An 11,488-nucleotide genomic window follows, 5' to 3' on the forward strand; every position below is an offset into this window, starting at 1 on the left:
TCTTCATGTGGTCGAGGAAGAGGTCTTCGTCGCCGCGAGCCGACCCAAAAAAGCATGGCAACCCAGCTCTTGCCGGTGGGGAAGGGGTTCAACCATGGGTCTGGCGTAGAGGAAGAACCAGCCATGGATGTAGGTAGAGTGAGGTTTTTGAGAGAGAGATAGAGTGAGTTGTTGGGCTACTTAAATGTTGGAGTGGAGGAAGTGCGGTGGAGTGTGACAGTGGGGAAGTGGTAGATTGAGTGATGAGAAATGGTGGTAGTTGTGCTGCAATTAAAGTCTTTGTTGAAACCCAGCAGATTGGAACTTGTGCTAAAACAGTGGAGTAGTTGTTGGTCAAAGTATTTCAAAAATTAGAGTGACCAAAAAATCACATTTCAGCAAAGCCCAAATATAGAAACATTCAGATAAATGCAGATAGATGGATTCAGGCATAAGTTCAGACATAAAAATATTGTGCCATGGATACATTTCTTACAAAATAAGCATAGTCATTATCATAGATTTTTCAACAACCCAAACATAGATAGTTCAGAAATAAGCATAGTCTTTAACATATATTTTTCAACAACCCAAACATAGATAGTTCAGAAATAAGCATAGTCTTTAACATAGATTCAGGCAGCCACATTGCATCGTCTTCATCACGGTTGGTGCATCTCCTAAACTGCATCCTTCACTGCAATCATAAAAGTTCAGAACAAGACAAGATTCAAAACAAGACTAAGAACAAGATTCAGGGCAATATTCAGCACAAGACAAGCAGATTCAGAACACCACAATTTAGTCAGAAACTACCGCGTTGAACTAATCCCAATCCTGTCTTCCTTCTGCTGTAGCCAGGATCTGAGTCCATCTCTTCCTTGTTGCTTGGAATCGATGGAAAGATGCCCTGTCTCTGGCCCACCAGATGATTAGTTCATCTGTGATGTTGGTTCCTTCTGGGAACACCTCCTTGAACTGCTTCACGTCATTCTGGTTGCGTTCCGCCATAATCATGGCAGCAATCCTCTGGCGTCGCTCCTGTGCCTGTGCTCGACGGTTGGCCCTCCTTTCAGCCCTAGCAACCTTGTCTTGTTCATCAACTACCTCTCCTAACTGTGGATCCATCAGTGGCGGCTAGGTTTTGGTCAAGGGGAATGAGGCGCAGGGATCCAGTGGTTTCTGGTGGCCTCTCTTATGTAGACAGTGTGGCAGGCTTGGTGGGTTAGTTAGGCCCAACACGGAAGCCCACCATCAGGCCCACGTTACACGTCAAATTGGATAGAAGTACAGTCAGGTTCGGTCAGGTTCACACAAATTCAGACAGACTCATGCAGAAAAGTACAGACAGGTTCAAAACAAAGTGAAACAGGTTCTAAACTAATTCAAACAGGTTCAAAGAGAGAAATTCTACCTTTTTATAGTGTCAGTTACCACTTGCATAGAAATAACCCTTTAATTTGCTGCTTGCAAACCTCTTCCTTTTGGTACCAGCCAAAACATCTGAAGTTGCAGCAACAGATCTTGGTGCACTGAATCCCTTGCCTCTCCCTCCACCTGCAGGCCTACCCCTTTTAGCTGTTGTAGTAGGAGCTGGTGCAGATGCAGCAGGAGCTGGTGCTCTTGCATGTGGTGCTGGTGCTGATGCAGCAGGAGCTGGTGCTCTTGCAGTAGGGGCTGGTGCTCTTGGAGTTTGTACTGGCGCAGATGGAGCAGGTGTATAAACTGCCCTGTTTTCCTACATTAAAGGTCCAACTTCACTTAGATTAGACTATGTAAAAGAAAACATTGCTCTGATGCTTGATAATTACCTGGTGTTTGTTTTTCCTCATTTGCAGTTTAGGCCTAAGAGTCTTATTGCAACTTGTATACTTGTGTCCTTCCAACCCACAATTTCCACAGGTAATTGTTCCCATCCTACTGGTGTCTCTCGGGGCAGGAACTTCAAACTCTCCTTTCCTCCTTGTAGTCTGTTTTCTGCCTGCCTTTTCTTTGAACACAGGAGGTTCAATGTCTGGAGTGTTTGTGTGAGGCCAGAAATCTGGACCAGGAACAGGGTATATAATTTCTTTGTATGTCTCCAAATAAAGTGGCTTCTTGAAAAAGTCATTGACTTAGTCCTCAGGATGCAGCTTTTGCTTTGTCATTACAGATATGCCATGACTGCAAGGTACACCAGTCATGTTCCATCTCTTGCAGTCACATGTATACCCTTCCATGTCCACACAATACTGTTTTTCTTTGCTAGTAACTTGCCAAATTGTTGGACCAGCTCTGTCAGCCTGGCAATACTTGGCATACTGCTTGTTCTCTTCTAAAATCTCTGAGTAGGTTGGTGTGATTGTCCACTTGCTAATCTGTAACTTCTCCCTAGTTTGTTGCCTCTTGATCATTTTCTTGGTCCTAATCCCTTCAAACATTGTCCTTATTGGTTTGGCCCTAACATCCAGTATCATCTTGTTGAAGACTTCACTTAGATTGTTCTCAACTAAATCTGTTTTGCAAGTATGATCCATAGCAAACCTAGGCCAAGTAGAGACCTCAATTTTTTTGAGCCATTTCCAAGCATCCTCAGACTGTGCTTTCAGTTCTGCCATGCCTAGTTCATGCCCATGTTTAGTGTAGGAGTAGCTAGCCTTGTCAATACACTTCTTTAGTTCCTGGCCTCTAAATCCAGCAGATTGAAAATTTGCATATATGTGCCTAAGACAATACCTTTGAGGTGAATCAGGGAATACCTCATTTATTGCCTTAAGCAAGCCCTGTACATTCACAAATTATTGCTACAATTGAAAAGAATTAAATAATTAAAAAAGTAATAACACTAAATTGCCCAATGAAATTCTTCCCAACCTTTTGCCTGTCAGATATGATAGTGTATGTTCCAAATTTTTTGCCACTGCCAATGCAACATCTCAATTGAGTTAAAAACCAATTCCAACTTTCACCATCTTCCTTGTCAACCACACCAAAAGCTATAGGATAAATATTGTTGTTTCCATCCCTTCCTGTGGCTGCAAGAATTTGCTGCCCAGTGGTTAACTTGATGAAGCATCCATCAAGACCTATAAATGGTCTGCAACCATTAAGGAAACCTTCCTTTGAAGCTGCTAAACAGTAGAACATATACTTGAATCTAGGAGTAGGTGATGGGTTCTCTGGATCTTCAAATGTTGTTACTATACACCTGCTACCTGGGTTTGTGTCAAGAACTGCTTGAAGATAATCCCTGAGCCTCAAGTACTGCTGCTTGTGGTCACCTTGAACTACATCAACAATCTTCCTCCTTGCCCTATATGCCACACTTCTTGATACATCCACTGAAAACTTAGTCTTGGTCTTCTTAATTAATGCATCCACAGGAGATCTAATGTCTTCTCTCAATGCTGCCTCTACTGACCTTGACATCCACTTAGTAGTAACCTTTGTGGACTCTGCACATGCTCCACAAGTGTGCAACATATCACACTTCTTGATGCAGAATGTTTTTTCATGAGCTAACTTAGAGGCACATATATAAAAATCACATCCCTGGGCGGCTCTCTCTGAGCACCAAACAATAATCCTATCTGGGGCATTTCTGTGGTATTGAAAATTTCTCAAAATCCTAATGTGAAAATCCCTAAGTGCATCTCTGAACTCATACATAGTGGTGAAGCACAAGCCCTTACAGAACTATTCTACTGGTCCTTGAAGTTTGTGATCATACCATATCATGTCTTTCAACTTCTTATTCCTTCTCTTCCTACCACTTGGTAGTTTATAGGATCCTTCAGGCTCATCTTCTTCATCACTGATGCCATAATCATCAGGGAACCATTTTTCATCTGCTTCAGGGAACCAATCTGCTTTCTCCATTTTCTAAACCTCATGGTGGGATCTACTGGTTGGACCAGGTTTTCTCACTACCTTCAGTTTCTGTACCACTGTTGTATCTTGTTTTGCAGCTTCATCTTCAGAGGAATACTCTGACTGAAAATACACATTGTTCCCATCTGAACCTGAATTTGCAGCTTCATCATCAGAAACAAATTCAGACACATCAGTGTCACCTTTAAAATGGTTAAGGTCAGCCTCTCTCTGCACCATGCTTTTCTTCAGCTCTTCCTTTCTGTCCATGCTTATATCCACCAACTTAGTGCAACTTTGTTGAGTGTTAATGCAATGTTCAGCAAAATAACTATCTCTGTTTTCATGATTTTCATCTGCATTACATGCCTCAAGAGCTCCCACTACTCTTATGTTCAGAATCTTTTCATTATGAGAGTGTGCCAACATCTGCTGCACATCATCTTCATAGCATATTTTATCTAAATCTTCTAATCCTTTCTCATCATCAAATACATAGTACATATAATCATCAGCCACAAAGCCCTCACTCCCAATAAGAGAAAGCATTGTCAAATATGATATGTCTGACTGGTATAAATTTCAAACCACAGATTCTCTGGCATTGAAATGGAACCAAATTGACCACTTTGGGTCATCAATTCTGAAAATTATAAAATGAAAAACCTTTATTAACTGAAAACATGATAACTGAACCTAACTAGGCACAATATTGAGTTTCTGTCAAACTGCTTTTTTCAGTTTCTTACACAACAAAGTATGCACAATACTAACAATTTGCAAGGTCACCAAAACTGAATCTAACCATGCAAAAAACTAGCCTAATTTACTGATTCTCTGAATCTCTGAATCTCGCAATCTATGGTGGGATCTACTGGATGAGATGTCGTACCTGCCGCCGCCCGCAGAACGAGGAAGCTTTCGCCGACCTTGAGCTCTGCTTCTTGTCGTCGACGATGGTCGCGCCGGCGCCGACCAATCCAACCTCTGTTGCGCGCCGCCTGCGGAAGGATTAGATTCGGACTGAGAAGGCTGCTGCGCCGCGCTGCCGCCCGGGGGTATGCCTGAATCGCCGCCGGAGTTTGCATCCATAGCCGCCATGGCTGGCGACGGCTAGGGCTAGGGAGGAGCTCGGGGGAGAGTGAGAGAGGGTGGGGAATGGGGAGCCGGCCGGCCAGGTCTGACCTGGTCCAACCAGGTGCGACCGACGAGCGGCTCTAACGGCCCCGTGCGCGCGCCGTTAGCCGTTAGGCGGGCCGCCAGCCTGGCACGTGGGCCACTCACGTCAGAATTGCGGTTAAAACGGTCAAAACCACCATTCGGTCAACCTGGTAGTTTTAGTCACGTGATTACGTTTTTTTGGTAGTTTTTGGCCACTTTTAAAAAAGTGGTAGTTCTATGGGACGCGAACCCCTAAACTGGTAGTTTTTTGTCAAACACTCTCTATTTTTTGAGCAGTTTTTTGGGATCCTAAATACAGGCATAAAGTAGGTGGCTAGAGGTCGAGGTGAGGACGACGGATAATAATAGGATTAACATGTCCTCTTTGGACAGAAGTTTGGCCTTCCACCCAAAAGATATTTATGACATTTTTCTAGGATTGGTAGAAACTAGAAAGGCGTCCGGCCATAGTCGAATAGGCGAAAGTGGTAGTCCTAGCTAGATAGATTTGAGGGAAGGCCCACACGGGGCAGCCAAGAATATTAGCTATTGAGCTTGCCTGGCCGGCAGGGAGATGCATATGTACGAACGTTGTTTTACTGAAGTTCATGGCTAAACCCGTAGCCCTGGCAAAGTCATCTAGGATATCCTTTAGGGCGATTATAGGTGAAGCCTCTACAATTATGAGGGTGTCATCAGCATACTGAAGCGTAGTGGGTGGTAGGTAGTGGAGGGAGATTGGGTGGTGCAGAGATAGAGGGTGTGGATTTTGGCGGATTAGTCATTGTAGAAGGTCTGCAACGATGATGAATAGATATGATGATAGCAGATCCCCCTGTCGTAGACCAGTGTTTGCAGTTGATCCAATCCCCTGGTACTCCACTAAGTAAGATTGTCGTTTTCCTAGTTGAAAGGACATTATTGATCCAAGAGCAGAATTGAGTAGGGAAACCTCTTGCGAGGAGGATTGTGGAGAGAGAGAGAGAGAGAGAGAGAGAGAGAGAGAGAGAGAGAGAGAGTCAAAAACTTTATAAAAGTCTGACTTTAGAAACATAGTGTTTTTTTTAGAATGACATGAGTTGATGATGTCGCAGCATATACAAAATTCTCCACAATATTCCTGTCAGATATAAAACCCGTTTGGTCACCATGAACGAGTTGTGGGATTAGGGGGTTAAGATGATTGGTTAGGACATTGGCGACAACTTTAACTCAGCAGTTTGTCAATTTGTGAATTCACAGAAGAAAGGCCCAATAAAGTATTTTAAGATGTGCCAGTACTTCCAATAAAGCCACCCGGCCACAGTTTTGACAACCCCATCATCATCTCATAAGAAGAAGAAAATTGCAAATAGAAGATGTCTCAACTGAAAACTGGTACATTATTGATAAACAAACTGGCGCATTGCTTAGCCTGTTTTTTTCTAACTGTGCTAACCCTCTTTCAATTTAATCAAACGAAAATACAACAGTTCTAGAGTTTAAATAGGGGACGAGAAAGAAGGAAAAGTCAGTTCAACCTACTGCCAGAAATGCCACTTGCACCGATATCAGAACGTACACTATGGGCGAAAAACCTGGACGGCACCGAAACAAAAGAAACCCAGCGGGTGCTGACCTGTTTAGTGATCCATCACAATATAATAATGGTTTGGCTAGCTGTTAGTTAGTGTGGCAATTGATTGATAGAAAAAGAACATTAGCGGGCTCTGACCTGTTTGTGTTCCATCATAATAATGGTTTACCTAGCTGTTTGGCAATCGATTGATAAAAAATTCGTTGTTACAGGTAAAGAGTACACTCTGGTTTCGTTTATTCAGAATTGGTAATGTTCTCGTGCGGTTGGAGTATCTTATTTCCTCCTTTAAATTTCTTCGTTTAGTTTTCTATATACTGCATTTGAGTCAAGCTCGTGTGTATACATCTGCAGAGGACAAAAACATGATGCAAAATATACAGCCTGATGAGTGAGGAAAACAGGTCCCAATCATTAGAAAGTGCAGACCTGAAGATTAAGTATATGAGGCGAGGGTGCTGCACATAATGTAGTTTATTACATTTCTTTTATATTTGGATTTCTTTGTTTATGACTGATGAACAAAGGCTGTTCAGTTGGTCCTCCCTTGAGACGACTTTGTCATCTACTCCATTTCTGCAATAGTGGTTGCTGTAACCATTTTATATAATTTAATAAAGATAGTTGTGTGCATCTATCGATGCAGAGGATGGGGTTTCAACCTCCTTTATAAAAATATATACTCCCCTCTTCCCAAAAAATATAGTGCGTTTGAATTTTTCTGGTCTTCATTGCATAAGTTTAACTATAATTTTAACTTATTGTATGTCTACAAAAATAATGTACAAACATATAAAAATGAATTGTTTCACATGACAAATATGAGAGCTATTTGTACATTTTCAATCCATGTATTTTGGTATATATCAATGGTCAGAGATTGCGTCAAAGGCCGTATAAAATCAAGTGCGACTTATAATTTAAGGATGGAGCATTAATTGAAAGCACCTTTTGACCTCACATGTCAACTTGATTCATAAGTTAGGTCTCTCCTAATTCCCCGATGTAAACAAAAATCTCTCCTAATCAATCTAGAAGCCCATAACGACTTAAGCTAGTCATAGTGGGAGTAACTTAGGTAGTAATATGACACATCCCAAGAAAAATTTGCTTATGTGGCATGGAGTTAACGAGGGGAGAGATGCTTGTGGTAACATAATATGTCACTGTAACATAACACACCCCGGGATAAAATGAGTCTATGTCTCAATTAATGAGGCTTGTATGTTACCATCCATATGTTACTACCCATTATGAAGGTAGTAACATGGACTAGTAACAAATGCATGTTACTAGTCTAAGTTACTCCCCACGATGACCAGCCTTATACCTCTGTGCAGCCTTTACTTCATTGACTCATCCGCCCCGCCCTTGGCTTCATTTTATCCCAGGAATGACAATCCCCTCTTTCACCGTGGGGGCTTGTAGTCAGATTGATACTATGGCAGCTCATGTTCATGTCGATCAATTCCACTTGGCTCGACCGCCAGCATCAACTCCAAGATGAAAAACCTATGTTCCTCTGCCCCGACAGCGAGCACCACAAGCTTCGCAGTTCATGACAGTTTTCTTAGCTTTCGACCTGTGAAGGAGATGTGCAGGTGATTTCCATTGCTACCATTCTGATTATTTTTCTTTTCATAGGAAAGGCCTAATGACCTAGCTTTATAGGAAGCTAGAGATTCAGTTTAGTTGGGGATAAAACCGTCATAGATCCGGTTCTTTTCTTATTGTATAGACCTGGCATGTATATTGGGTTTGTGGCAAGTATGCGGAGTTATCTCTGCTGGATTGTTTCTACCTTCCAACTTGTATAGTTCCATAAGCACTATGAAGCTTGAGATGGATGACATGGATTCCTAATGACTTAAATCAGTAAAAACAAGGGCAATCATGAAGTGTGCGTCTATGTAATTTGCATGAGATAGTTGATCGCAGAGTCGAGGAAGCGAATGTAAAGGCGAAAGGTGTGCAGCTGCGGCTTCCGTGTACACATAGAGGGGAATAGGAATAGGCAATTCCTATTTGGCACTTCAGGCGCCCATTTGCAAACCCACCCCCCATCCCGCGAGTTGGGCCAGCCCAATTCACTTATTTTTCTCTGTTTTATAAACTGAGAAAAAGAGGGCACAAACTATGATTCGAACCCGCAACGTGTGTGTTAGGTGTAAGACGCAATAACCATCCAGCCACCTAACCTTATTGTGATTACATAGATGTTTTCCGTCTTTTCTTCTTTCTTTTTTTCCTTTCCTTTCTTTTTTCCTTTTTCTATGTCCCTTTTTATTATTCTACTTTGTGAACTTTTTCTTCAAGGGAAACGCTCGAAATGTACAGGCGGATATTTTCGTTTTGTCCACCACTTCCTCTGCACGACGCGTGTCTCAGTGGAGCCCACCACACCGCTATCCTTGTCGCCGGCGTATCCACACGTTTCTTCTGCGAGTCGTCTTCTCCAACAAGGGCCATGTTACATCATCTTTTATGCAAGAAAAAGTCTCTGCAACATCACTCATTTTGCAGAAGTCCTTCTGCAACATCATCTATATTCAGCAATAGGTGACCAAGGCATATTCTTTCTAGCACTCATATCATCCATAAATAATTGAAACACAAGTTTATGGTACTGAATAACTTAACTTTGAATTTCAGCTAATTGCTCGGGAGAGAAAATATAACTTATAGAGGTTTTAACGGGTTTGCCTTGTGGAGGAGGGTACATAATTTCTTCAATCAGGGTGACTGTTGCATTGACGATCCTTCTTGATATTTGCAAGATACGCCTGTAAACTCCCCTCCTCATGTTTCTTCTTATATACCTTGCAAGATTTACTTTGTTCTTCTGATAACACGTACTAGCCAGGTTGACTATGCTATCGGCCTTGATTTCTCAAGGCTTTGGGAACTTGCTGTCAGACATGATGAACAACATTATCCCTCGATCTTTTTTCTCTCAAACACCAAAAGTGTGTTTGCAAATGAAGACATCACATGTCCTCCCACCGTCGAGGGCGATACCTAGGACACATCGCCAGAGAAGCCTTGTCACGATATGCAAGACAAGCCGATGCGGTCTCTTGACGCCGAAACCCCACACGCCTGAGAGGGGCCCTGTTAGAGAGTGTGGCGGCTATTGGTTGTCCTAGGTCGGCCTAGTTGCGCCTAAAGCCTTGTAGTCAGCTGCAATCGACGATGAGGAACAATAAGCTAAAAAACTATGGTAATGGTAAAGAAGAAGTAGATGAAAAATAAAAGTAGCAGATTGATTTTTTTTTCGATTGTGTGTGTGTTGTAAATTAGCCACCACCCTTCACATATTTATAGGCGGCTGGTCTTGTCGTAGGAGAGTAGGACTCCTAGTCTGAACACCCGACTATCAACACGACTTTTCACCCTTCACCATGTTGTCAGTGAATCAATCAACAATTTGTCGATGTTCACGCCTTTAGTGAAGTCGTCAGTCATGGTCACAACATGAACACATCACCCTTTCACCATGTCGTCACTGAAGCCACCAAAAAATTGTCTTTGTTTTGGGTCGTTATCAAAGTCATCAGTCTTCGCCATCAACATGAACTCATCACCCTTCATCATGTCACCAGCTAATCCGCAATCAAATTGTCTATACTCACGTCTTTATCGAAGTCGCCGATCAGAGACGTCAACACAAACTCGCCATGCTTCACCATGTTGCCAGCGAAGCCGCCAAAAAATTGTCTGTGTTCGTGTCTTCATTGAAGTTGCCAGTCCTGATCATCAACACAAACTCGTCACCGTTCACCACGTCAGCAGTCAAAACCCCAAAAATTTGTCCGTGTCCACGTGATTATCGAAGTTGCCAGTCTTGGTCGTCAACACGAACTCGTCACCCTTCATCACATCGCCAGTCTTGGTGGTCAACAGGAACTCGTCACCCTTCATCACGTCGCCAGTGAAGCTGCCAAAAAATTGTCTGTATTCGAGTATTCATCGAAATCACCTGTCTTGGTCATCAACACTAACTCATCGCCCTTCACCATGTCGCCAGCGAAGCCGCCAAAAATGTCACCGTGTTCACTTCTTTATCAACATGAACTCGTGGCTCTTCACCATGTCACCAGCGAGGCCGCCAAGTTTATGTTTGTTTTCACTGTTTCTTATATTATTGTAATCTGACACCAGTTTAATGGAATGCTAAATTTCTCTACAAACAGTCCAGATCCGACACACCACAGCAGGGGATTAGGGGATCATATCTTGGACCATATAACTGCATTTGCACTCATTGGCTACCACACAGTTCAAGAACATCACTCCATCTCGGGTCCCTTGCTGCCACTACACGGTCCACCTATCACCCAGAGAGGAGAGAAAGAAAGTCGGCAACACTGAGTAAGGTGAGGGAGGAGAAACCCACCGTCGCAGATGAGATGGTACCCCCGAAGTCTGTCTCACACACAGAGAGAGAGAGAGAGAGAGAGCGCGTAAATGGGCGTCGAGAGTGTCATGAGAATCCTTGGGGGGGGGGGGGGGGGGGGGGGGGGGGTAGTGGTTAGCTGATCCGCTGAAACCGGCGAAGTCGTGATTTGTATCGAGAGTCTACAAATGGACACCGGCTATATGCTTTCCACTGCTTGTTTTTTACAAATATTGTGTTTCTATAAAAAAGAAAAAGCTGGCGAGAAAAAAGAAATTATGGAGGAGGGGCTGGGGTCACTTGTATGGAAAGGCCGGGTATAGCTTAGCTGTCGGTGAATGAGTACCAACAAGGCAGGATTGGAGCAAGCGGAAAACCATGAAAGGCGGCAGATGAGCGCACAGCTAGCAGGACGTAATCAGTGGATAACAGCCAACGCACAGCCCAAAACAGTAACGGATGCACCGCACGCACTCACGACGCCAGCCGCCCACACCCACCACCGCTCCCCCCTCCGTCGTCGCCAG

General features: G+C 43.2%; 1 protein-coding gene across 1 annotated transcript; it reads right to left on the reverse strand.

The window, feature by feature from the left end:
• Positions 1–2,093: 2,093 nt before the first annotated feature.
• On the reverse strand, positions 2,094–3,837 carry LOC109767360 (uncharacterized). Its single transcript, XM_020326122.1, has 3 exons — positions 3,689–3,837; positions 2,833–3,271; positions 2,094–2,741 (listed from the first exon to the last, which is right to left on the reverse strand). Exons 1-3 carry the CDS (start codon positions 3,835–3,837, stop codon positions 2,094–2,096), a joined length of 1,236 nt encoding a protein of 411 aa, XP_020181711.1.
• Positions 3,838–11,488: the final 7,651 nt, after the last annotated feature.

The sequence above is a fragment of the Aegilops tauschii genome, chromosome 6 (assembly GCF_002575655.3).
Source record: "Aegilops tauschii subsp. strangulata cultivar AL8/78 chromosome 6, Aet v6.0, whole genome shotgun sequence".
In the NCBI taxonomy this organism is placed as follows: Eukaryota; Viridiplantae; Streptophyta; class Magnoliopsida; order Poales; family Poaceae; genus Aegilops; species Aegilops tauschii.

Excerpts from the sequence above, each read along its gene's own strand:
- LOC109767360 (XM_020326122.1), bottom strand. The coding sequence starts at position 3,837 with ATGGAGAAAGCAGATTGGTTCCCTGAAGCAGATGAAAAATGGTTCCCT. Across the intron at positions 3,272-3,688 it reads AAGTTGAAAGACATGATATG|GGCAAGGAGGAAGATTGTTG; the intron begins GTATGATCACAA and ends TGTGGCATATAG. Across the intron at positions 2,742-2,832 it reads TCATATCTGACAGGCAAAAG|GGCTTGCTTAAGGCAATAAA; the intron begins GTTGGGAAGAAT and ends GTGAATGTACAG.